The sequence below is a fragment of the Carettochelys insculpta genome, chromosome 4, assembly GCF_033958435.1.
Source record: "Carettochelys insculpta isolate YL-2023 chromosome 4, ASM3395843v1, whole genome shotgun sequence".
NCBI classification, from domain to species: Eukaryota; Metazoa; Chordata; order Testudines; family Carettochelyidae; genus Carettochelys; species Carettochelys insculpta.
In genome coordinates this window covers 1,449,299-1,475,499 of record NC_134140.1, presented here as the reverse complement: position 1 = coordinate 1,475,499, position 26,201 = coordinate 1,449,299, and the positions used below count along the sequence as shown (strand labels likewise).

Below are 26,201 nucleotides of genomic sequence, written 5' to 3'. Positions count from 1 at the left end.
AGGTACAACAGGAGGTTTATTAGGCAACAGATGCCCAGTTGCTCACAGAAGTGACAGTACAGCAGCCAGAGACAGTCCTTCCAACCCGTCCTGGGGAGAAGACCCCGAGGGGTGCCCCTCTGGGGTGTAGCTTTCCCCCTCCTCAGGCTGGCTGCCTTCCAGCTCCCTCTTTCCCTAGCCTCTAACTGCCGACCCGATTCAAAACCCAGCTCGGCTCCTCCCTCCTCTTTGTTCAGGGCAGAGGTGTTACCTGCCAGTTGTAGCCCCAGGGTCATCCTTAGCCACTGGGAGCTGCTGCTTGCCTCAGACACCCAGCCTGACTCACACATGCACTCCCCCCACTCCATCACACACGCCTATAAAGCGTGTGCCGTTCAGCTCCACAGGGACGACAGCTCAGGACCTAGGATGGTGGGGGGGGGGGGGTGATGGGGTTCAGGGTCCCCCAGGCTCTGCACCCGTCCCAGGCAGGAGTGACTCTCACTCGGCAGGAGGATGGCGGGTTTATTAGCTGACAGGACACAGCGTCGTACAGAGGGGTCAGTGCAGCCGGCAGAGACAGCCAGTCCCACCCATGCTGGGGAGAGGAGGCCCCGAGGGGCCCCCGGAGCCGGGGCCTGGCCCCCTCCTTTGTCTCTCTCTCCCAGCCCAGACTCACTGCTTCCCACTCCCAGTTCCAATTCAAACCCCTCAGGCTCCACCTCCCCCTTTGTCTGCAGCCCAAAGGGGTCACCTGGTCGCCAGGTCACCCTCAGCAGGAGCCCCACACCCTGTGAGAGCCACTCAGGTACACACACACGTATCCCCCACTACATCACGGCGGGGGGGGGGGGGGGGTGAGCCAGCCACCCTCCAGGCCCTGGGCCTCTCCCATGGTGCTGGGCCCTGAAAAGGACCAGCCAATCCAGTTTTGCATGGACTATTGCAAGCTCAAGGGCTTCGCTGTCGGATTCTTGTCCCATGCCCAGGCCTCACGCCCGCCTGGACAAGCTCAGCGCCTGTTACCTCACCACCATAGACCTCACCAAGGGGTAGTGGCACGTACCATTGGCTCCAGACAACTGGCTTAAATCGGCGTTCATCACTCCTGTGGGCCACTGAGAGTTCCTGGTCCTGCCCGTCAGCCTCAAGGGGCATCTGCCACTGCCCAGCGCCTGGTGGACCAGCTGCTGATGGGGATGGAAGGTTTCAGCCCCGTCTTACATCACTGATAGTTGTGTCTTCAGCCAGACATGGGAGGACCACGTATCCCAGGTCAGCCAGGTGCTGGGCCGACTTCAGGCCAGTCTGACTATCAAGGCAGGGAAGTGCAACGTGGGAACGGCTGAGGTGACCTACCTGGGCCACAAGGTGGGCAGCGGCTGCATAAAGCCAGAGCCAGCTAAGGTGGAGTCCGTCAGAGACAGGCCAGGGCCCCAGCATAAGAAGCAGGTCCAGGCCTTCGCTGAGATGGTGGGGGTAGTACCGGAGGTTTGTGCCCCACTTTAGCTCCATCGCGGCTCCCCCGCTGTGTTAGAAGGGGAACCAGGTGAGGTGGTCTGTACTGGCCACTCACTGGGCACTGAAGGGGGGCCCTGGCCAGGGCCCCAGTGCTGGCAAACCCCGACTTCGACAAGCCCTTCCTGGTGTTCACTGCTGTGTCAGACATGGGGCTGATGCTGTGCTAATGCAGGTGAACAACATGGGGGAGAGACAGCCCGTCGTGTAACTGAGCAGGAAGCTGCACCCCAGGAACAGACGTCCACAGCCTGGGAGAAGGACTGGCTGGCCGTGCTGTGGCAGCCGAACCTGTTTGGATGGCACATCACCTTGTCCATCGATCACGCACCTCTCACTGTGCCCCAGGCCTGGCCATTTGTAACCTGGGCACCCAGGTAACACTTTGCTTCCCAGGGCACCTAGATGAGGGTGGAGCCAGGCTGGTGCTGAATTAGAAGCTGGGAATTTAGATGAGTTCACCTGGAGGCAGGAGAGGACAAAGGAGGCAGGATCCCAGGCCTGGGGGGGGTCCTTTTGGGGGCCTCCTCCCCTGCCCCCGCCCAATACAGAACAAATTGACCACTTCTGGTGTCTGTGCTGACAAGCCTCTACCTCTTCCAGCAGCTGAGCGGGAGTCACTGCCAGTTGCAGATGGGGTGTGAGAGGCTGGGGACCCCTGAACCCCTTTCCACCCCCCTCCACGCCTCACAGAGCTCAGCAGCAGGCAACCCGCCCCCCAGCTGGCCAGGGCAGAGGGAGGGGGTCCTATCCCTGGGCAGACCTGGCCCAGGCCTGCAGTACTCCCTGGGGCAGGAGCTGGCAGCTGCAGGGAACCCTGGCAGCAGTGTGGGGCCTGAGGGGGCACTGAGGCCCACCCACCAGGCCAATTTAGCCTGGCTCCCACAGGGCTCTGGCTGTTTGTGAGGTCCCGGAGACTGCCCCCCGACAAAGAAGAGAGAGGTAACGTTAAATAAATTTTAATGCATATTAATGAGGCAGCTACTACAGCCTCATGCCCGCGAGCCCCACAAGAGGGGCGAGGCACATCCCTGTGAAGCTGCTGCCTGAGGGGGGCTGCAGGGGGCCACGGAGCAAATTCCCATCCAGGGCTGGCTGGGATGAGTGCGGAAGTGGTCAGGGCTGGTCCCCGCCTCTGCCCTTTAGTGTCACCATGTCATGAAGCCAGTTTTGTGCCCCAGGCCTGCAGCGTCAGCCTCTGCTCAGGCCCCGGGCAGGCTGCCCCACTGCCCACACCGCAGGGGCCCATCAATGCAGGAGGCGGGTCGGGAAAGCCCAGGGGGGCAGCCGGAAGGTAGGCCCCTGAGGCAGCCCAGCCAGGGGGGTGAGTGGACCCAGCACCCCGGGTGGGGATAGGGCCCCCCAAGGCCGCCGCTCGGACATGGCGGCCCAGCCTGGGCTCTGCGGGAGGGCAGCGCTGCAGGCCATGGGGCTGGCTGGGCCATGGGGCTGCGGCCGGGGGCATCTCCCCATCGCTTCCAGTCACTTCTTGGGGTGCAGGCGCCCCCTGCTGCTCACACCTGGGACTGCAGACTGGGGCGGGGAGCCCGGGTGGGGCAGCGGCCTGGGCGCTCCGGCTCGGGGGTGGTGCTGCCGCTGCTGGAGGAGCTGGAGACGGGGGGTGGGCGTGGGGCAGAGGCCCGGCCCTTCCCCACGCGCCCCTTCAGTGTACTGAGCCTGGCGTCCAGGGAGAGCGTGCGGGGCCGGCTGCCCGGTGGGCGCGAGCGGGACGGGCTGCGGCTGGCACCAGACACGGGGAGCAGGGGCCCCTCGAAGAGAGACACCCACTGGGGGGAGCCCGGCCCGGGCTGCAGCTCAAGCGCAGTCACCCGCCGTGCCAGGATCTCCGTCACCGCCTCGATGTCGTCCACAGGCTCAATAGCTGCGGGGCGGGGCAGGGGTGAGGCTGCTGCCCAGAACCGCCCGCACGCGGCTCCCGGCTGCCCTCCCTCCACACCCCACGGCCCGGACCCACCCCACAGCCCCCCGCCGGGACAGGCCGGGCTGCAGTCACTGAGAGCTCACCCCACGGCCCCCCACCGGGACGGGACAGGCTGCAGTCGCTGAGCCCCCGCCCCACGGAGACCCCCGCCGGGACAGGCCGGGCTGCAGTCGCTGAGCCCCCGCCCCACAGCCCCCTGCCGGGACAGGCCGGGCTGCAGTCGCTGAGCCCCCGCCCCACGGCCCCCCGCCGGGACAGGCCGGGCTGCAGTCGCTGAGCCCCCGCCCCACGGCCCCCCGCCGGGACAGGCCGGGCTGCAGTCGCTGAGCCCCCGCCCCACAGCCCCCCGCCGGGACAGGCCGGGCTGCAGTCGCTGAGCCCCCGCCCCACGGAGACCCCCGCCGGGACAGGCCGGGCTGCAGTCGCTGAGCCCCCGCCCCACGGAGACCCCCGCCGGGACAGGCCGGGCTGCAGTCGCTGAGCCCCCGCCCCACGGAGACCCCCGCCGGGACAGGCCGGGCTGCAGTCGCTGAGCCCCCGCCCCACAGCCCCCCGCCGGGACAGGCCGGGCTGCAGTCGCTGAGCCCCCGCCCCACGGCCCCCCGCCGGGACAGGCCAGGCTGCAGTCGCTGAGCCCCCGCCCCACGGCCCCCCGCCGGGACAGGCCGGGCTGCAGTCACTGAGCTCCCGCCCCACAGCCCCCCACCGGGACAGGCCGGGCTGCAGTCACTGAGCTCCCGCCCCACAGCCCCCCACCGGGACAGGCCGGGCTGCAGTCGCTGAGCCCCCGCCCCACGGCCCCCCGCCGGGACAGGCCGGGCTGCAGTCGCTGAGCCCCCGCCCCACGGCCCCCCGCCGGGACAGGCCGGGCTGCAGTCGCTGAGCCCCCGCCCCACGGCCCCCCGCCGGGACAGGCCAGGCTGCAGTCGCTGAGCCCCCGCCCCACGGAGACCCCCGCCGGGACAGGCCGGGCTGCAGTCACTGAGCTCCCGCCCCACAGCCCCCCACCGGGACAGGCCGGGCTGCAGTCGCTGAGCCCACGCCCCACGGCCCCCCGCCGGGACAGGCCGGGCTGCAGTCACTGAGCTCCCGCCCCACAGCCCCCCACCGGGACAGGCCGGGCTGCAGTCGCTGAGCCCCCGCCCCACGGTGCCCCCGCCGGGACAGGCCGGGCTGCAGTCGCTGAGCCCCCGCCCCACGGAGACCCCCGCCGGGACAGGCCGGGCTGCAGTCGCTGAGCCCCCGCCCCACGGAGACCCCCGCCGGGACAGGCCGGGCTGCAGTCGCTGAGCCCCCGCCCCACGGAGACCCCCGCCGGGACAGGCCGGGCTGCAGTCGCTGAGCCCCCGCCCCACGGCCCCCCGCCGGGACAGGCCGGGCTGCAGTCACTGAGCTCCCGCCCCACAGCCCCCCGCCGGGACAGGCCGGGCTGCAGTCGCTGAGCCCCCGCCCCACAGCCCCCCGCCGGGACAGGCCGGGCTGCAGTCGCTGAGCCCCCGCCCCACAGCCCCCCGCCGGGACAGGCCGGGCTGCAGTCGCTGAGCCCCCGCCCCACAGCCCCCCGCCGGGACAGGCCAGGCTGCAGTCGCTGAGCCCCCGCCCCACAGCCCCCTGCCAGGAGAGGCAGGACTGGAGCAGCCGGGAGGTCCCCTCACGGGGTGGCTGAGGCCTGGGGGCATTTGGCCCTGCTTCCGGGGGCAGGTGGCTGCTGGGGCGTGGCCGCGCCGGGACCCCACGCGGGCGTCACCTGTCGCTGTAATAGGAGGACAGCAGCGCCCGGATCTCGGCGGAGGCAGCGGTATCCTGCAGCAGGAGCCCCTCGCACGCCGCGGGCGGCACCGCCGGGCCAGGGAGAGCTGGGCCGGGGCAGCGAGGGGCCGGATAGAGACGAGAGAGAGAGGGGGGGCAGCGCCCGCGGGAAAGAGAGAGCAGCGGTTACAGACGGATGGCAGAGAGAGCGTCAGAGGGGCAGCGAGGGGTCACCCCACAGGGGTTAGAGAGTGGGCAGGTGCCCCACGGACAGGGAGAGCGTCAGAGGGGCAGCGAGGGGTCACCCCACAGGGGTTAGAGAGTGGGCAGGTGCCCCACGGACAGGGAGAGCGTCAGAGGGGCAGCGAGGGGTCACCCCACAGGGGTTAGAGAGTGGGCAGGCGCCCCACGGACAGGGAGAGCGTCAGAGGGGCAGCGAGGGGTCACCCCACAGGGGTTAGAGAGTGGGCAGGTGCCCCACTGACTGGGAGCCAAGACAGATAGGAGCACAGAGAAACTGCCCTGACTCCCCCGAGCCGCCCGCCCCCCTCACCCGTCTCGTGGTAGAGGGATCCCTGCTTGGCCAGCAGTGCAGGGGGCTTGCGGGGCGCAGGCACCTCAATCTTCATCAGCTCCTCACCGCACTGCTTCCACTGGGCTGTGGGGCAAAGTGGGGCTGGGTCACTGCCCCCACACAGCCCTCGGCCCCACCCCACGCAGCCCTCAGCCCCGCCCCGCCACCTCCCCGGCCCCACCCCACACAGCCCTCAGCCCCACCCCACACATCTCCCCACGCAGCCCTCGGCCCCACCCCACGCAGCCCTCAGCCCCGCCCCACCACCTTCCTGGCCCCACCCCACGCAGCCCTCAGCCCCGCCCCACCACCTTCCTGGCCCCACCCCACGCAGCCCTCAGCCCCGCCCCGCCACCTTCCTGGCCCCACCCCACACAGCCCTCGGCCCCACCCCACACATCTCCCCACGCAGCCCTCGGCCCCACCCCACCACCTCCCCAGCCCTCGGCCCCACCCCACACATCTCCCCATGCATCCCTCGGCCCCACCCCACCACCTCCCCAGCCCTCGGCCCCACCCCACGCAGCCCTCGGCCCCACCCCACACATCTCCCCACGCAGCCCTCGGCCCCACCCCACCACCTCCCCAGCCCTCGGCCCCACCCCACACATCTCCCCATGCATCCCTCGGCCCCACCCCACCACCTCCCCAGCCCTCGGCCCCACCCCACGCAGCCCTCGGCCCCACCCCACCACCTTCCTGGCCCCACCCCACGCAGCCCTCAGCCCCGCCCCACCACCTTCCTGGCCCCACCCCACACAGCCCTTGGCCCCACCCCACACATCTCCCCACGCATCCCTCGGCCCCACCCCACCACCTCCCCAGCCCTCGGCCCCACCCCACACATCTCCCCACGCATCCCTCGGCCCCACCCCACCACCTCCCCAGCCCTCGGCCCCACCCCACACATCTCCCCACACAGCCCTCAGCCCCACCCCACCACCTCCCCGGCCCCGCCCCACACAGCCCTCGGCCCCGCCCCACACATCTCCCCACACAGCCCTCAGCAACACCCCACGCATCTCCCCACACAGCCCTCGGCACCACCCCACGCAGCCCTCAGCCCCACCCCGCCACCTCCCTGGCCCCACCCCACACAGCCCTCGGCCCCACCCCACCACCTCCCAGGCCCCGCCCCACACAGCCCTCGACCCCGCCCCACCACCTCCCCGGCCCGACACCACACAGCCCTCGGCCCCACCCTGCCACCTCCCCAGCCCCACACCACACAGCCCTTGGCCCCGCCCCACACCTCTCCCCACGCAGCCCTCGGCCCCACCCCACCACCTCCCCAGCCCTTGGCCCCACCCCACGCATCTCCCCACGCATCCCTCAGCCCCACCCCACCACCTCCCCAGCCCTCGGCCCCACCCCACACATCTCCCCACACAGCCCTCAGCCCCGCCCCACCCCACCACCTCCCCGGCCCCGCCCCACACAGCCCTCGGCCCCGCCCCACACATCTCCCCACACAGCCCTCAGCAACACCCCACGCATCTCCCCACACAGCCCTCGGCACCACCCCACGCAGCCCTCAGCCCCACCCCGCCACCTCCCTGGCCCCACCCCACACAGCCCTCGGCCCCACCCTGCCACCTCCCCAGCCCCACACCACACAGCCCTTGGCCCCGCCCCACACCTCTCCCCACGCAGCCCTCGGCCCCACCCCACCACCTCCCCGGCCCCACCCCACACAGCCCTCGGCCCCGCCGCGCCACCTCCCCGGCCCCTCTCCACGCAGCCCTTGGCCCCGCCCCGCCACCTCCCTGGCCCCACCCCACACAGCCCTCAGCCCCGCCCCACCACCTCCCCGGCCCCTCTCCACGCAGCCCTCGGCCCCACCCTGCCACCTCCCCAGCCCCACACCACACAGTCCTCGGCCCCGCCCCACCACCTCCCCGGCCCCTCGCCATGCAGCCCTTGGCCCCACCCCACACACCTCCCCACACAGACCCTGAGTCCTGCCCCACCCACATCCACATGGAACCCCTTGGCCCTGCCCCACACGTCCCTCCATGGAGCCCCTCGGCCCCACCCCGACACCTCCCCACACATCCCCTCATCCCCGCCCCACACACCTCCCCTTGGAACCCCTCGGCCCCGCCCCAGGCCAAAACACTTCCCCCGCAGAGACCTGCTGGCCCTGCTCCAGCCCCAATGGCTCTCTCAGGCCCAGCAGCTGCCCCCCGCCCGGCCGCGCCCACGCACTGAGGTCATAGAAGTGCTGCCAGAAGGCCTCCATCCAGCGCTGCACGTCGGCCCAGCTCTCCGCCAGCAGCGTGTGCGTCACCTCCTCGTCCCCGTAGCGGTTGGTCACAGAGATGCTCTGCAGCTGGGTCCTCGGGTCCTTCTCCGTGGCCCGGATCCGCGTCTCCTGCCACGCAAGGGACTGCTCAGCCCTGGCCAGGTCCCACGCCTCCCCTGGCACATGGCCCAGCCCGGTCCGGTCCGGTCCAGTCCAGTCCAGTCCAGTCCAGATCCCACGCCTCCCCTGACACACGGCCCAGCCCGGTCCGGTCCGGTCCAGTCCAGTCCAGACCCCACGCCTCCCCTGGCACACGGCCCAGCCCGGTCCGGTCCGGTCCAGTCCAGTCCAGACCCCACGCCTCCCCTGGCACACGGCACAGCCCGGTCCGGTCCAGTCCAGTCCAGGCCCCACGCCTCCCCTGACACACGGCCCAGCCCGGTCCGGTCCGGTCCAGTCCAGGCCCCACGCCTCCCCTGGCACACGGCCCAGCCCGGTCTGGTCCAGTCCAGTCCAGTCCAGGCCCCACGCCTCCCCTGACACACGGCCCAGCCCGGTCCGGTCCGGTCCAGTCCAGGCCCCACGCCTCCCCTGGCACACGGCCCAGCCCGGTCTGGTCCGGTCCAGTCCAGTCCAGTCCAGGCCCCACGCCTCCCCTGACACACGGCCCAGCCCGGTCCGGTCCGGTCCAGTCCAGGCCCCACGCCTCCCCTGACACACGGCCCAGCCCGGTCCGGTCCGGTCCAGTCCAGGCCCCACGCCTCCCCTGGCACACGGCCCAGCCCGGTCCGGTCCAGTCCAGTCCCCACGCCTCCCCTGGCGCACGGCCCTGCCCGGCCTGGTCCAGTCCAGTCCAGGCCCCACCTCCTCCGCCGCCCCTGCTGCAGGGACCCCTGCGCTCCCGCCCCGCCCTGCCCCTCACCTTGCTGATGGTGATGGTGAGCGCCGGCTCCGTGGGGCCCTGGGGGTGGCGGTAGCAGAGGAGGTTGGAGCCATGGAGCACACAGTACATCGGTGTCCCGCTCTGCGGCTCGGCCCCCTGCTGCTGCGGGCGACACGGCCCCACCAGGTCACGCTGGGCAGGGGAGATCCCCGGCAGCACCGCAGCAGGGAGGGGACTCGCTCACACCCTCCCCGTCCAGCGCTGGGAAGGGCTGGTCCTGGCCAGGCTCGCGCCCCGGGCAGGGCAGGGCAGGGCTGGGGGTTCAGCCCCAGGCTCCCAGCCAGCAGGACCAGGAGCTCCTGGGACACACAGACCCCTGCTCCAAATCTGCACTGAGACCCGGCAACCCAGTCACCCAGGCCACCGAGCCACGGCCGCCGGCCCGGCACGAGCGGTCGGCTCAGGACCGCCACCTGCTGCGGGCACCAGCGGGCGCCGCCTGGCCTGGGCTGAAGGAGAGCTGGGAGCAGCAGCCGCCCAGGCTGCCCTTACAGCTCCACGCAAGAGAGAACAGCCGGGCAACAAGAACCTGCAACGGGGACTTCAGAGGGACCCAACCTGGCCTGAGAGCCCCAGTCCCAAACCACAGCCAGCCCGGCCTGGGCCGCATCGGGGCCAGCACCCCCTACTGGAGAGAGGGGCCCCACCTCCCACTGCCCACCCCACAACCCGCCAGCCCGGCCTGGGCCGCATCGGGGCCAGCACCCCCTACTGGAGAGAGGGGCCCCACCTCCCACTGCCCACCCCACACCCCGCCAGCCCGGCCTGGGCTGCATCGGGGCCGATGTCCCCGACAGAAGAGAGGCCCCACGTCCCATCCCCACCCCGACTGGGGCCAGCTGGAGGCTAGCACTGCGAGGGACAGGCCCTGTGCCCCAGGCCCTTGCAGCCCAGGCTGGGTGCAGAACTGACCTGCAGTTTTAAGAAGCCGCACATCGCCTGCTGGGCCATGCAGTCGGGCTGGGCTGTCAGGCGGCAGCACATGCTGCCGTAGAGCGGCAGCCAGAAGGAGCTCTCCTCTGGGGGCAGACAGACAGACAGACAGACTGGAGAACTGGGCCAAAACAAACCCGACGAGCGACGAGCCCAAGTGCGAAGTCCCGTGCGTGGGCCGGGGGCTCCCAGGCACGGCTCGAGGCTGGGACCCACTGGCTGAGCAGCAGCGCAGGGAAACAGGCCTGCGGGTTACACTGGGCGAGAGGCCGGACAGGAGCCAAGTGCGCCCCGGGAGGCAGGGGGCGAACGGCACGTGGGGGCGGCCCAGAGGAGCGTTGCCAGCAGATCCAGTTCTGGGCCCCCCGGAGCAGAAAGCGTGAGGATGTGCCGGAGCAGGAGCAGGCTCAGCGGAGGGCAACAACGACGATTTGGGGGCTGGCGCACAAGAGCCATGAGGGGAGGCTGAGGGACTGGGGCCTGTTTAGCCTACAGCTGAATGAGAGAGGATTTGACAGCAGCCTGCGGGGGCTCTGGAGAGGGAGGAGCGAGGCTGTTCTCGGGGGCGGCAGAACAAGCAGCGATGGGCTGAAGTTGCCGAGGGGCAGTGCGGGGGGATATTAGGGAAGACTCTTGCCCCAGGCGGGTGGGGGAGCACTGGGACGTGGTGGTGGGTTCTCCGTCCCTGCAGGGAGTTAAGTCCCGGTGTGATAGAGCCCCGGCCGGGAGGCGTTAGGTGGGGCCGGTCCTGCTCAGGGCAGGGGTTGGGCTCGATGACGCCGGGGGTCCCTTCCCACCCCGGGATTGTACGCGCGGGAGTCAGGAGTCGCAATGGGGCTCTGCAGTGGGGCCGAGCAGCTCTCGCGGCCGGTGTCACCAGCTCTGCCCTCCTGCCTCTACCCTCAGGCTGCCCTTACCGGTGCTGGGGATGGCCAAGTCGTGGGTGCGGAAGCCGTCTTGCACCTCGGCCAGGGACAGCACAGTGTGGGCCAGCAGGTGGTACTTGGGGCCCCTGCAAGGGACAGAGGGTTAGGGCCCAGCCGGCCCCGCAGGCACAGCAATGAGAGGGCAACGGGTACTCACGCCACGCTGGGGGCCGGCAGCAGGAGGGGGCTGCTCCCCCCATTACTCACGGGGCTCCCGGGGGCCCCGTCTAACGCCGCACGCAGCCTCTTCCCAGAGGAACGCCCCAGCGAGCTGCTGAGCTTGCTGGCCAGCTTCTTCGGCGCGCCGCCGAGTGCGGCGTCCTCCTCCAGCCCCGCGCCGTACAGCTCCACCTTCAGCTCGAAGTCCGGGCCTGCCTCCGTGCTGCAGGGGGAACAGTCCCAGCCCAGCTGCAGACCACCCCTGGGGCGGGACAGCAGGCCAGCCCTGGCTTCTCCCAGCAGGGGCACGGGGCACCGGTGGGGAGCTCCCGGCCTCCCCCTCCCGCTGTGCCGTGGGGGGCTCCCGGCCTCCCCCTTCCCCTGTGCCGTGGGGGGCTCCCGGCCTCCCCCTCTCGCTGTGCCGTGGGGGGCTCCCGGCCTCCCCCTCCCCCTGTGCTGTGGGGGGCTCCCGGCCTCCCCCTCCCGCTGTGCTGTGGGGGGCTCCCGGCCTCCCCCTCCCCCTGTGCTGTGGGGGGCTCCCGGCCTCCCCCTCCCCCTGTGCTGTCAGGGAGCTCCTGGCCTCCCCCTCTCGCTGTGCTGGGGCACTGTGGGGGAGCCACCAGGAACCCAGACCCAAGGTCTCCCAGCAGGGAGCGCTGTGGGGGCGGGAGCACTGGCACGGTTCTGGCTGGGGGGCTGCTGGGGCTGGGTACTTACAAGAGGACGCTGCTCTCAAAGCAGATGTCGGTGAGCGTGCGGTCCACCAGCACCATCTCGGTGTCATAGATCTCCACGCCAATCTGCAGCAGGCAGAACACGGCACAGCGGTGCAGGTCTGGGCCGAAGAGAAGTGCCAACGTCACCCAGGGCCCTGCCAGGCCAGCCGCCTCTCTGACCCACGCCAGGCCCCTGCCAGGCCAGCCGCCTCTCTGACCCATGCCAGGCCCCTGCCAGGCCAGCCGCCTCTCTGACCCACGCCAGGCCCCTGCCAGGCCAGCCGCCTCTCTGACCCACGCCAGGCCCCTGCCAGGCCAGCCGCCTCTCTGACCCATGCCAGGCCCCTGCCAGGCCAGCCGCCTCTCTGGCCCATGCCAGGGCCCCTGCCAGGCCAGCCGCCTCTCTGACCCACGCCAGGCCCCTGCCAGGCCAGCCGCCTCTCTGACCCATGCCAGGGCCCCTGCCAGGCCAGCCGCCTCTCTGACCCACGCCAGGCCCCTGCCAGGCCAGCCGCCTCTCTGACCCACGCCAGGCCCCTGCCAGGCCAGCCGCCTCTCTGACCCATGCCAGGGCCCCTGCCAGGCCAGCCGCCTCTCTGACCCATGCCAGGGCCCCACTCACCTCCCTTGTTTTTGAAGTACTCCGTGTCCTTCCACATCAAGGGGATCCGAAGATCTGTGGGAGCAGAGAGCTGAGCTAGGGGCTGGACAAACACTGCCGGGCAGTGGGGGGGTGAGGAGAGTCAAGGGGTCCCCCAAACACTGCCGGACAGCAGAGGGGGTGAGGAGACTCAGGGGGTCCCCCAAACACTGCCGGACAGCGGGGGGGTGAGATTCAAGGGGTCCCCCAAACACTGCCAGGCAGCGGGGAGTGAGGAGATTCAGGGGGTCCCCCAGCTCTGCCCAACCGAGCTCCACAGCCAGGAGTGACTCTCACTCAGCTGGGGGACCAGGGGAGACAGGGATACAGCGTAGTACAGATTCATCAGTCTGCCCCACACTGCAGGGGAAGGAGGCCCTCAGAGAGAACCCCAGGCTTAGGGACCCAGCCCCCCCTTTGTTCCTCTCTCCCCTCCAGACGAACCCCGCCTAGCTGCCCAGCTTCTAATTCAAACCCAGGCCAGCCCCACCCCTCTGTCTAGCTGCCCCAGAAGCCAAGGTGTTACCTGGCTGCCCAGGTTACAAATAGTCAGGCCTGGGTCACAGCGAGTAGGGACCTCATACCCCATGTGAGGTGTCCCCCCCCACACTCTCGTGCACTTCACCATGTCTCCCCCCTTCCAGACCAAACTGAGCGGGGTCACTTAGCCAGTGACCTGGGGAAGTTCGGGGCCCTCCCTGCGTGACAGGGCATCGGCTATGGTGTTGTTGTTCCCCTTGACGTGGACCACCTCCATGTCGTAGTCCTGCAGGAGCAGACTCCACCGCAGGAGCTTGGCGTTGGCCCCTTTCATGTGATGCAGCCAGGTCAGGGGTGAGTGATCGGTGTACACGGTGAAACGCCGTCCAAACAGGTAGGGCTGCAGCTTCCCCAGTGCCCACACCATGGCCAGACATTCCTTCTCTATGGCTGCGTAGTTCTGCTCCCGGGGCAGCAGCTTCTTACTCAGGTACACGATGGGGTGTTTCTCCCCTTTGTCATTTACCTGCATTAGCACCGCCCCCAGCCCCACATCTGAGGCATCGGTGAACACCAGGAAGGGCTTGTTGAAGTCTGGATTTGCCAGCACTGGGGCCCTGACCAGAGCCTCCTTCAGCGCGCAGAGGGCCTCTTGGCACTGCTCGGTCCAGACCACCTTGTCAGGCTTTCCCTTTTTACACAGCTCCGTGAGGGGGGCTGCGATGGAGCTAAAGTGGGGCACAAACCTCCGGTAGTACCCCGCCATCCCAATGAAGGCCTGGACCTGTTTCTTAGTCTGGGGTGTTGGCCAATCTCTGACAGCCTCCACTTTAGCTGGCTCTGGCTTTAAGCAGCCGCTGCCCAACTTGTGGCCCAGGTAGGTCACCTCAGCCGTCCCCACCTTGCACTTTCCCACTTTAACAGTCAGCCCAGCCTTCTGAAGTCGGCCCAGCACCTGGCTGACCTGGGACACGCGGTCCTCCCACCTCTGGCTGAAGATGCAAATGTCATCAGTGTAAGACAGGGCTGAAATATTCCATCCCCATCAGCAGCTGGTCCACCAGGCACTGGAAGGTAGCGGGTGACAAAAGCCAACCTGAGCCAGGCGTCTGGATCCAATAATACTTGCCGGTACCTCTTGGTGAGGAAGCAGGTGCCCCTGAGCTTGTCCAGGAGGTCACCAGGCCTGGGCATGGGGTAGGCGTCCGATACAGTGATGGCGTTAAGCTTGCGATAGTCCACACAAAACCGAACAGACCCATCCATTTTGGGAACTAACACCACGGGAGAGGCCCAGGGGCTGGAGGAGGGTTGGATCACCCCCAGAGCCAGCATGTCTTTAACCTCCCGCTCTATGTCCTGAGCCGTCTTCCCTGTGGCTCTGAATGGCACACACTAGATAGGGGCGTGGGTGCCCGTCTCTATTTGGTGGACAGCCAAGTTAGTGAGTCTGGGCTAGTCAGAGAACAGCCGATGGTGCAAACACAGCACATCCCTGACCTCTCTCTACTGTTCGGGCTGAACTGGTCAGAGAGGGGAATAGATTCCAGCTAGGAGCCAGTCCCAGTGAGTAAATCCACCAAGGGATCATCCCCCTGCCCCTCCCAGTGTCTGCACATGGCCAGCACCAAGTTCTCTCTGTCCCAGTAAGGTTTCATCATGTTCACATGATAGAGCCGGTGGCTGTGGGCCCAGTTTGACAGTTCCACCACATAATTCACCTCATTCAGCTGTTTGACGACCCTGAAGGGCCCATCCCAGGCCGCTTGTTCTGCTGCATGGGTAAAAGAACCATCACTTGGTCCCCGGTGGCACAGGCTCAGGCCCTGGCGTTACGGTCATACCAGACCTTTTGCTTCCTTTGGGCCATGGAGAGGTTCTCCCTGGCCAGGCCCATGAGCTCAGTGAGTTTTTCCCGGAAGGTCAGTACATACTGTACCACTGACTCCCCTTCAGGGGAGGCCGTCCCCTCCCACTCTTCTCTGAGCAAGTCCAAGGGTCCCCGTACCCTCCTTCCGTACAGCAGCTCAAACTGGGAGAACCCCGTGGATTCCTGGGGCACCTCCCTGGATGCAAACAGCAGGTGGGGTAAGTACTTGTCCCAGTCATGGGGGTATTGATTCATGAAGGTTCTCAGCATCTGCTTTAGAGTCCCATTGAACCTCTCCACCAGCCCATTGGTCTGCAGGTGGTAGGCTGTGGCCCAGGTGTGCCGGACCCCACACTTGTCCCACAAGCTTTGCAGCAGGGCCGACATGAAGTTGGACCCTTGGTCGGTGAGGACCTCCTTGGGGAACCCCACTCTGCTGAAAATGGACAGCGGTGCATCCGCCACGGTGTCAGCGTCAACAGAGGTCAAGGCCACTGGCTCTGGGTAGCAAGTGGCAAAATCTACACCACTGAAGGATGGCAGTAAAGACTCCTGGCCAGAAAACGTTCTGTAACAGCCTCTCCCTGGTGCACTGTATCCTGGTGTCCTGCAAGCGGGACGGTGTGGGACAGGTACAGCAGCCTGTGGTGCTACTTTTGGGGAACCACCAGCTGCCTGCAGGCTCCCCACAGCTCTGCTTTGGGCAGTGGAACCCATTCCCGGTGCAGGAATCCCTTCTCCCATGGCAATCTGTCCCTGCGGTCCTTCCCCAGTGGTGGGGTCGGGCTCAGGCCATCCAGTTCCCTCAGCTTCTGCAGGGAGGGATCTCTCTACACCTCCGTGTGGAACTTCACGGCTGGGGAAGGGGTGGGAGTGATTTCTCCCTCCCTGCCTGGCTCCAGAACCACCAGCCCTGGAGATCCTGCTCCTGGGGGCCTCTTGTCTCCCAAAGTAGGCCCCTGTGCCTCAGGTTGGGCCAGGGCAGAGCATCCCTCGCTTCCTACGGCTGCAGGTCAAAACCAAGGCCCGAGGACGTTCGCCTGGCCAGTGTTGCAGGTCACCACCTATCAGGACATCAGCAGGCAAATAATGGTGCACGCCCATCTCTTCGGGGCCCTCCTTATCCCCATGTTTCAGGGGCACCTTTGCCACAGGCTCCCTGCCAGGGGCTCCCTCTGTGACTTCGCTGGATTTTTAACCGCTATGGAAGCCATTTCTGTCACCATTGTAGAGAGTGGCACCAAGCCTTGTGGCCGGCGGGCCCCAGTGGGGTGTCTAACGAGAGCTGGCGATGCCCTGGATCTGTCTGTTGTGTGTACGTCCGGGGCGTGCGTCTATGTGGAGATACAGGTATTGGCTCCAGAGCCGGACTGCAAACGTTAGTGATGAGAGTCACAAGGCGAGGCGTGATCGCCGCCGCAGCGAAGAAAAGGGACAGATTCCCAGGCGTCCCAAACACATCTCGGAAATTAGCGACTGTCACCTGGAACATGTCCACTGGCAGTTTGCCACAGCAGCCGACCTGGGCCAGGTGACCCTGACTCTCCAGTGCCTGACAGGACGGAGAGTCCACTCGGAAAACCAGAAAGGGGCCCTGGCAGGGTTCCTCCTGGGTCCTGCAGTGCTCATGACTTACGCCTGTCCGGACTGGGGGCCCACCCCCCAGAAGGATGCTTGCAAAGTCTTTCCAGAATCAGCATAAAACTCGGCTGGCTGCACCAATAGCGGTCACTGGTGGGTGTGATGTATCGCTTTGGCAACTGTTCTCTCACTCTGCTCTCTCTTTCCTTGTTAATAAACCTTTACATTTCAGATCCCAAGGATTGGCACTGGCGTGGTGATTTGCATAAGATCCAAGTACATGCTGACCAGGGTCTGGGACTGGGCCCTTTGGGGTCTGGAAGAATCTGTGCGGTGCTGGTGAAACAGACTCAAGAGCCTCTCACCTGATTTTGGGGGTTGTTGCTCAGGGCTGGTGCAGCAGCTGGGAAGTCTGTGGGTTTGCTTGTGTGGCTTCGGGCTGGCCAGTGGGGCTGGCAGAGGTGTTTTCGCGGCTGGTTGGATTTGCCTTGGTGAGAAGGAAATCCCAGCCTGGGGCTGTAAGTAGCCTGGACTTTAAGGAAAGGTACCCTGAACTGATTTCTCTAGCTGTGCCCACAAACACTATCCTATCACAGCCCATGGAAGGCGGAGGTGGGTGCCTTACAGAGCGGTTAGGGCTCAGCCCGCGGCAGGGGGAGATGGGTGCCGTACAGAGGGGTTACAGCTCAGCCCGCGGCAGGCGGAGGTGGGTGCCCATACGGAGGGGTTACAGCTCAGCGCACGGCAGGGGGAGGTGGGTGCCGTACGTAGGGGTTATGGCTCAGCCCGCGGAAGGCGGAGGTGGGTGCTGTACAGAGGGGTTAGGGCTCAGCCCATGGCAGGGGGAGGTGGGTGCCGTATGGAGGGGTTACGTCTCAGCCCGCAGCAGGGGGAGGTGGGTGCCCGTACTCAGCTGTTACAGTGGGCCAGGAACGGGAAAGGGGGCCCCTTCAGCATGGAGGACAGAGGGGTTTATGGGGTACAACTGGGCACATCAGGGCTTGGGGGTCCCGCTCGCCTTACCTGACACGCAGACCTTCCCCTTGCACGGCAAGCGGTCGTCCATTGGGCCGGCGTCCGAGGGGCTGCAGGGAAGCACCGAGCTGTGACCAGCGGCTGGCACTCCAGGTCTGTCCTCCCCCCACTGCCAGCTCCCCGCCCTCCGCCCAGCCCAGGCCAGGCCAGGCCCATCCTCACCGCCGGGCCATCCGCTGTGCCACCTGCGCCTCCTTCATGCGCTGCAGCTCTGCCATGTAGGCCATGATGCGGCTGTTGCAGACCAGGAGGCTCTTGGTGGCCTCCAGCGCTTGCTCCCGCTGTGTGCAAGCTGCCAGCAGCTTGCAGGCGCCTTCCCGCATCCGCAGCTCATGGTCGATCTTCTTCTGGATGTCCGTGTCCTGGGGAGATGGGGAGTGCAGCTGTGGTTAGTGTGGGTCGGGGAGCGGGAGGGCAGCTGGGGGCACCGGGGGCCTGGCAGAAGTGGTCAGAGGTGTGAACTTGCCCGGTGCCTGGCGGGCCAGCCCCACAGAGGATAGGGAGGACACGGCGGGGGTCCGGGGCTGAGTCCCAGGAGCCCCAGCAGGGGAAGGTCCCCGTGGGAAGGTATGAGATCCCCCCGACCTGGCTCATTTGCAGCCCTTGAGGAACAGGGGTCTCCCCTCAATGGCCTGGATGGAGCCCCAGGCCCTGCCGTGGGGACAACAGCCAGAGCAGCTCAGGGAGGGGCTGGGCACAGCACGGGGTACAGTCTGGCCTGCCAGCAGAGCGACAGCGACAGGGGCAGGGCTGGCACAAGGCAGTGCCCTGGGGGCACAGGCCCTGCCTGCCAGTAGCCAGTGCGGTGTGGCTGCCCCCCGAGAACTGAGCAGCAGAGCCACAGGCAGGCGGCTGGCAGCTGGGGAAAGGCTGTGTGGGCAGAGCACACAGGCGCTGGAGGAAAAGCCACATCCAGCCCCAGGCTCCAGCGTGGAGGCCACTCTTCCCCGCTCGCTGGCCCACGCAGCCGCCGAGCCCTTGGGAGAGCCCAGCTGCAGGAGGGCCAGGGCTGGGGTGGGGGAGCCGGGGTGGAGTTCTCTGGGGCAGTCTGTGCAAGGGGCAGGGCCCAACGAGGGTGGGGCTGGCAGGTGCCAGGGAAGCCCCAGGCTCCTAGGAACCAGCACAAGGGCTGGGAGGTAGGAAGCAGCCCCTGGCTAAGGGAGCCGGCTGGGGGGCCCAGGCCTGCGGGGTGCCAGGGAAGCCCCAGCATGAGGACTGCGGAGCCCAGCGCAGGGCAAGGAGCAGTCGGCAGGAGGCTCTCGAGGACACCTGGGGCTGCATCACTGGGAGGGGCCTGGCCCAGGAGCCAGGCAGCAGCGGTGCTGGAGAACTCTGTGCTGGGACTGGGGCACGGGGGGGCCATTCTGTACAGGGTTTGCAGCTCGACTCCAGCCCCGAGAAGCCCTTCAAGGCCACAAGGGACCCCTGTGCCCGCCAGGCCAGAGACCAGCCCTGCGGCAGAGCACGCTGGAAATCGGCCAGCCGGGCTGAGAGAGGGGAACTGGGCACCAGGGCTAACTGCTCCCACCCCGTCCAGCGAGATGCGACGGCCTCCACCTCCCTGCACGCCCCAGGAGCCCACATGGAGCTCTGCTGCTCGGCTGGTACTGGCCGCAGGGCCTCAGAGGAGCCCCGCACCTTCCCTCTGCTGCGCCCGAGCAACCCCTCCAAGGCAGGTTTCCAGCAGGCGCCCACTGGGGCAGGTCCTGAGCCCTGGGGCACTCCAGCGCAGGGCCCGGGCCCCCGGGGCACAGCACCAGGGCAGGGCACCGTGCCGGGGGTCCCCTCCCCGAGGCGCAGGCCACTTCAGGATTGGGCCGATGGGGAGGGGACCCACTGGTCTCACCACTGGGGGTTTGTACTGGGCCAGGAGGCCCACTGGGCCGACGGTCCTGCACCAGCCCTCCCAGCCCCCACACATGGCTCCGGGCATCGCCCCAGGCCCCACGCCTGCAGCCCTATGGCTGTAGACGGGAGCCTGACAGACACCCCCGGGCCCCTGAAGTGGCCTGGCCTCGCCCAGCGCTTGGAGGCATGGAGATACGCCCATCTCACAGCGCTGCAAGGGACCTCGAGAGGCCACGAATCCAGGCCCTGCACTCCTGGCAGGACCTGCTGCCGCCCCGACAGCAGAGGTGAATCCAGCCTGCCCCAGCCCCATGCAAGGCCCCTCGAGGGCTGCGCTCACAACCCTGCGTGTACAGGGCCCAGGCTCGAAGCCCTGAGCTGCCCCGGCCAGCTCAGCTCAACCCAGCCCCCTGCAATCTGACAGGAGGGGGCAGGGAGGTGCGCGTGATGGCCAGGAGCCTGCCACTCACCCCTGTCCACAAGGGCACCCCGACGCCAAGCTACAGCGCTGGTGAACACCGAGCCGCCGCTCACCCCTGTCCACAAGGGCACCCCGACGCCAAGCTACAGCGCTGGCGAACACCGAGCCGCCGCTCACCCCTGTCCACAAGGGCACCCCGACGCCAAGCTACAGCGCTGGCGAACACCGAGCCGCCGCTCACCCCTGTCCACAAGGGCACCCCGACGCCAAGCTACAGCGCTGGCGAACACCGAGCCGCCGCTCACCCCTGTCCACAAGGGCACCCCGACGCCAAGCTACAGCGCTGGCGAACACCGAGCCGCCGCTCACCCCTGTCCACAAGGGCACCCCGACGCCAAGCTACAGCGCTGGCGAACACCGAGCCGCCGCCCCGCCCCGCGCATGGGGAGCCTTTTCCTTCACGCATCGAGGACCCAAGCACGGTGCTCCGCAGGCCCCTGCCTGGCGGGTGCAGCTGGGAAATGCAGCAAGCCTAGGCCAGAGAAAGGATGGGGCCAGAGGCCCCTCGTAACTGAGCACCCCGCCCCCTTCCCAAGTCGCTGTGGGGGTCTATGGGGCTGGCAGTGAGCCTAGACACTGCCCAGTTCATGTCACTAAGCAAACCAGAGCCCCTCACAGCAGACTCCCCGTGCACCCCCCCGGCTGAGCTGTGCTTATGAGAAACTGGGCCAGGCGTGCCCAGCTTGAGGGGGCTCAAGGCCGCAGGCAGGGCAACCTCGCCTCCCTGGGTGTTCACTCTGGAGCCTAGTGTGAACACACCCACTATCAACCCCAGTGCTCCCGCCCTGCTGGCCACACCAGCTCCCCCTTGGGGCCCGAGGGTGGGGACTGGGGGGCTGCCAGCAGCTCTCAAGGCTTTTGGGTGAGGAATTCCAACTCTTACAGGTAAAGTCTCCCCATCATTGTCACAGAGGAGAAGAGTCGGAGCCTTCCCAGAGACCTCCCTGCCCTGGACACGGGCCCTGCAGCCATGGCTGGGCGGAGCTGGGTACTGGCTTGAGCCTCCCCGGCCTGGGCTGGTTCCACCACTGCTGTGGCGTAAGCTCCCTGCAGCACCAGGCCCGGCTGCGCCCTGCCCAGGGTAACACTGCCCGCCAGCTCCTGCTGGCCAAGAGGCTAGCGCCGAGTCAAGGGGCCAGGCTGAGCGCTGCCCACGAAACGCAGGCGCCCAGCACCACGCCGCACGCCAGGCACTCGCTCTCGGCACCAGCACACCCCATGCTGGCAAGGGACCCAAACCCGCCGGGAGACAGAACGGCACCTTCCGACCCACGGACACCGGGCCGCAGGGAAGAGCGCCAGCCTTTGCCGTGCGCCAGGACCAGGCTGGGGAGGTGCCTGGGGCAGACACCGGCCTCCAGCCAGGCGCGGGGGCTGAGCTGGCCCCAGAGGAGAAGTGGGGCGGCCCCTCAGCATGCTGGGGTGGGCGAAGGGCCGGGCAGAGGCCCATTCAGGCCTGCGGCATGGCACCCCCCACCCCCGCCCCGTGGAGCCTGGCAATGCCTTCATGCCCCTGCCCCATGGATCCCAGCACTGCCCTCGCCAGCCCGGTCTGGCTCTCCCAGCCCTCTGCGCCACCCCCTTGGCCCAGCTCCCTCCCGGCAGGGCGCCCGGCACTCACTCTGGCCATCCTGCAGCCGTCCATGCCAGGAGCTCCCCTTAGCTGCATGCCCCTGGCGCGCCAGCCCCCCAGCCCATCGCCCCAGCCTGCTCACGGCCCCACAGCGCTGGGCTGCGGCGGCGGAGGGGCTGGGGACAGCCGAGCCGGGGAGGAGAGGGCTGGAAGCCGGCCCCGGCCTGTCCCCCTGTCGCCAGCTCCAGCGACTCTCACCATGGAAAGAGCAGAGGAAACGGTGACATCACCACGTGGCTATAAATAGCGGGGAGGCAGCTGCAGTGCCGGGGGGGGGCAGCCGCCTCCTTTCCCAGGTGGGGGCCCAGCTGCAGCCGTCACAGCCGCCTCCCCGCCCCAGCTCGGGGGGCGCCGCGGGCAGGCAGAGGGAGCCCCGGCAGCCGGCACGGTCTGCACCCCCAGCCACAGGAGCGGGACCCAGGCAAAGGCAGGGTGTCTGGGGGCGTGCCGACCCCCACCCCCGAGAGGCAGGGCAGCCTGGCCCTACCCAGGGCCGGCCGGGCGTACGGCTGGGCAGCCTCTGCCAGCTCTGGGGCAGCAGCCCCTGCGGGGTGGGGCAGGTCCCCGCCGCCTGGCGCCGGCAGAGCCAGCTGTTGTGTTGTGAGGAGAGGCGATTAACAGGGGATTTGCTAATAGGCTTGTGGGGAGCCCTGCGTGGGGCAGAGCTGGGCAGACTCTGACCCCCCCCCACGCCAGCCTCGCTGTGAGGCAGAGCTGGGCAGACTCTGACCCCCCTCCCACGCCAGCCCGGCCGTGGGGCAGAGCTGGGCAGACTCTGACCCCCCCCCACGCCAGCCTCGCTGTGAGGCAGAGCTGGGCAGACTCTGACCCCCCTCCCACGCCAGCCCGGCCGTGGGGCAGAGCTGGGCAGACTCTGACCCCCCTCCCACGCCAGCCCGGCCGTGGGGCAGAGCTGGGCAGACTCTGACCCCCCCTCCCACGCCAGCCCCGCCGTGGGGCAGAGCTGGGCAGACTCTGACCCCCCTCCCACGCCAGCCCGGCCGTGGGGCAGAGCTGGGCAGACTCTGACCCCCCTCCCACGCCAGCCCCGCCGTGGGGCAGAGCTGGGCAGACTCTGACCCCCCTCCCACGCCAGCCTCGCTGTGAGGCAGAGCTGGGCAGACTCTGACCCCCCTCCCATGCCAGCCCGGCCGTGGGGCAGAGCTGGGCAGACTCTGACCCCCCTCCCACGCCAGCCCGGCCGTGGGGCAGAGCTGGGCAGACTCTGACCCCCCTCCCACGCCAGCCCCGCCGTGGGGCAGAGCAGGGCAGACTCTGACCCCCCTCCCACGCCAGCCCGGCCGTGGGGCAGAGCTGGGCAGACTCTGACCCCCCTCCCACGCCAGCCCCGTCGTGGGGCAGAGCTGGGCAGACTCTGACCCCCCTCCCACGCCAGGCTCACCAGTTCCACCCTGCCCGCCACGGCAGTTTGGCAGGACCGGCCAGTCCCTGGTTCAGACCCTCGCCCACTGCGTCCTGATTCAAACAGCCGTCCCCTCCCTCGGCTGGAGCCGGGCACAGAGGCCAAGCCGCCAGGCAGCCCGGGCCGCGGGGAATCCCCAAAGGCTGGGCCCTGAACGGGGAGAAGGAGCGGCAAGGGCCGGAGGAGGCAGAAGATAAGAGGGTCTAGGGATCCGGGACCACCGGAAGCTGCACTGGGCCTGGAGCGACTCAGTCCTGGGCACGGCTGGGGCAGAGGCCTGTGGTGCTAAGGCCTTGCGCCCCTGCAGGCAGGGCAGACGCAGCGCCTAGCTGTGCAGGGGGCACTGCCCCAGATGGGGCCTGCCCCACGCCCACAGCTCCCACGAGTCCCTGCTCACATTGGCTCTTTGCCTGGGCACCCCCAGTTCTCACAGGCCCGCCATGCCCAGAAATCAGCAGCAGCTCAGGGAGCCCTCAGCCCGGATGCCCGCCCCCAGCCTGCCCGCTCCTGCCTCCAGCCAGCCCCAGCCCCAGCCCCAAACCCGGGAGGCAGAACAGGCCAGGCCCCAGGGCACAGCGGAGAGATGAAAGCTGTGTTGTTTTCCAGCCCCCCAGCACATCCACGCCCATTCCAGAACCTGCTCCTAGCCACTGCCCCTTCCCCTGCCCCAGCTGGCGACAGACAAGGGCCCAGGGGCTGGGACTGGCCCTGCGCTCAGGAAGCGCCAGAGCGTGGCTGCTGCAGCAGCATCCCAGCAGTCTGGAGGGCGAGGGCCAGCCCCTGCCAGCTCACGTGATGTGCCGCTGCCCAGCAAACAGACCCCAAGGATGCCACCCACCCCGGCTCTGTGCTCTCCCAGGGCCCAGTGTAACTAGGGCTCCGAGACTACAGCTCCCAGCAGGCACCGCTCCCGTCAGCACCAACCAGCCCACCCCACTGGCTGGAGAACCGGCTCTGCTCCAGGGAGTGGCGGCACCTGGGCACATGCTCTGCCCAGGGCTCACAGGGCTGGCCAGAGTTAGGGCCCATCTCCTGTGCCCGGCCTCCTCCCAGATGCCACCCATGTGCACGCCCAGGGCACAAGCCCCTCTGCTCGCCCTGCACACGGCACTGACGTGTGTCCCCACCCTGGCACACGCCGCCCTCGGGCCTCATTGCACGCAGAGCATGTGCCGCGCCCTGGAACCATGCCAGCCTCCCCCGGCCCCGCCAGCCTCCCACACACATTCCTGAGCTCAGGGCCGTGCCCCAGGGTGCTGCCTGCTGGGCCCAGGAGTCGGTGACCTCCAAGCGCAGGAGGCCAGGCTCCCAGACCCCACTAATCGCCACGCTCGGCCCCTCAGGATGCCAGCCTGGGGCACCTGCAGCCCAGGGGCCGGGACGCTGCCCCTAGCACAGCCACGCCCGTGCTCGGGAGCTCTGCCCTCGCTTGCCAGCCATGGGCTGGTCCCTGGCCACGCCTGGGGATCACGGTGGGTCTGGGCAGCCCTGGGACCGCCGGGCGTGTGAGCAGGGCTGGCCCAGCAGGCAGCCTGGCCGGGGCACCGCGGGGCCCTACCTGCAGGCTCAGCGCGAACTGCCGGATGTACAGCATGTTGAGGTCCTCCAGGATGCGCAGCCTGGCCTGCATCTCTGCAAACCTGTCCCTCGCCGCCACCGCCACTGCTGCCACGCCGGGCGGCTACAGCCCCAGCCAGGCCCACGCCCTGGGGCAGCCCGGTGCCCCGCTCGCCTGGGCGCAGCCGAGGCCCATGGCGGCCCAGGACACCCACGCTCCCCCGACGGGGGCAGTGCCAGGGCCCACGAGTGGCGCCTGCCCCGAGCTCTGCCCCACACCAGCCAGGCGCTGCCGCACAGGGCTCCAGATCCCCCCAGCCCCGGCGCAGCCTCTGCCGAGCGAGAGGGCCTGTGGGGCGGGCTGGCTCCGTCAGCGGATTCCCGGCCACCGGCCACGGGCCCAGCTGTGGAGAGAAAAGGCCCATTCATCCCGGCCCCCGCAATGCACATGTTCCTCCCACAGAACAAGCAGCCAGTGTACAGGGCAGCACCCCCCAACGCCAGCCCGATGCCCGGGGGAGAGGGGCAGAGCAAAGCAGAGTAGCACCCCCCAACGCCAGCCCGTGGCCTGGGGGAGGGGGGCAGGGCAAGGCAGGGTGGTGCCCAGGGGGTGGGCACGGCGGGGTGGTGCCTGGGGGAGGGGGCAGGGCAGTGCCGGGGGGGGGGAGGGCAGGGCAAGGCGGGGTGGTGCCCGGGGGGCAGAGTGGGGCACAGCAGGGTGGTGCCCAGGGGGGCGGGGTGGTGCCTGGGGCAGGGCGGGGCACGGTGGGGTGGTGCCTGGGGGGGGGCGGGTGGTGCCCGGGGCACAGCGGGGTGGTGCCCGGGGGGGGCAGGGCGGAGCGGGGCACAGCAGGGTGGTGCCCGGGGGGGATGGGCGGTGCCCGGCGGGGTGGGGCAGGGCAGGGCGGGGCGGTGCCGGGGGGGCGGCGGGGCGGGTGTGTGCCGGGGGAGGGGGCGGGGTGGTGCCCGGGGGGGGGGCGGGGCGGTGCCCGGAGGGACTGGCAGGGCAGGGCAGGGCAGGGCACGGCGGGTTTGTGCCTGGGGAGGGCGGGGTGGTGCCCGGGTCGGTGCGGTGCCCGGGGGGGCGAGCAGGGCACGGCGGGTTCGTGCCGGGGGCGGGGCACGGCCGGTTTGTGCCGGGGGGCGGGGCGGTGCCCGGGGGGGCGAGCAGTGCACGGCGGGTTCGTGCCGGGGGGGGGGCGGGGCGGGGCGGGGCACGGCGGAGTGGTGCCCGGGGGCGGGGCAGCGCCCCCTCGCCGCCAGCGCGGTGCCCGCACACCCCCGGGGCCAGGCGCGGCCGGGCCGGGGAGGCTGCAGCGAGCCGGCCCCGGGGCTCAGCCCGCACCCGTTACCTTCGGCCTCCTCCCGCCGCCGGCGCCGCCCGCCCCCGCCGGCTCGGGTTATAGGGGCCCGCCCAGCCCGAGGCGGAGCAGCGGGAGGGAGGCCCGAAGCGGCGGGGATGGGCGGGGGGCGGCCCGCAGGACACAGCCCGGCCGGCCTCCCCCCCGCGGGCCCCGGGACGGAGTCCGGAGCGGGAGCCGGGGCCCAGCCGCCGCCCGGGACCGCGCACGTGGGAGCTACCGCGCTGGGCCTGGTGTCCCCCGAGGCAGCCCCCCACCACCCCCACCCCCGCCGAGGTACAGCGCCCCACTGCCCCTCGAGACAGCCCCCACCACCCCCAGCCCCCCGCCCCACCGAGACAGCCACCCTCCGCCGCCCCCTGCGAGATACAGCCCCCCCAGCCCCCACCAAGACACAGCGCCCCACCACGTCCTGAGACAGCCCCCCATCATCCCTACTGCGACAGCCCCCCAGCACCCCCCCGAGACAGCCCCCCCACCGCCTCCCTGAGACAGCACCCGCCTGCCCCCAGGCCCCCTACCCTGAGACAGCACCCTACCACCCCCAACCCCCCCAGAACGCTCGGTGCCTAGATGGCCCCCAGCACCTATTTCTGAGGGTAAGGGAC

The 26,201-nt window shown here is 69.2% G+C and overlaps 1 protein-coding gene across 11 annotated transcripts in view; it reads right to left on the bottom strand.

Annotated features, from left to right (window-relative positions):
• Positions 1-2,428: 2,428 nt before the first annotated feature.
• Positions 2,429-26,201, bottom strand: part of RTKN (rhotekin) — a 30,232-nt gene continuing 6,459 nt past the window's right edge. The window contains exons 1-13 of one of the 11 annotated variants that reach the window (XM_074992142.1): positions 25,585-25,600; positions 24,234-24,636; positions 17,453-17,652; positions 17,279-17,340; positions 12,307-12,360; positions 11,686-11,803; positions 10,967-11,191; positions 10,801-10,895; positions 9,863-9,969; positions 8,930-9,052; positions 7,971-8,136; positions 5,742-5,846; positions 2,429-3,379 (exon numbers count right to left, since the gene is read on the bottom strand). In XM_074992142.1, the coding sequence (XP_074848243.1) occupies positions 3,012-3,379; positions 5,742-5,846; positions 7,971-8,136; positions 8,930-9,052; positions 9,863-9,969; positions 10,801-10,895; positions 10,967-11,191; positions 11,686-11,803; positions 12,307-12,360; positions 17,279-17,340; positions 17,453-17,652; positions 24,234-24,305 (1,695 nt within the window). In that variant the 5' untranslated portion in view covers positions 24,306-24,636; positions 25,585-25,600 and the 3' untranslated portion in view covers positions 2,429-3,011. Of the gene's footprint in view, positions 3,380-5,182; positions 5,296-5,741; positions 5,847-7,970; positions 8,137-8,929; positions 9,053-9,862; positions 9,970-10,800; positions 10,896-10,966; positions 11,192-11,685; positions 11,804-12,306; positions 12,361-17,278; positions 17,341-17,452; positions 17,653-21,240; positions 21,454-24,233; positions 24,637-25,584; positions 25,601-26,201 lie in introns of those variants that run through there. The other 10 variants (XM_074992141.1, XM_074992143.1, XM_074992144.1 and 7 more) reach the window with 10 other exon arrangements.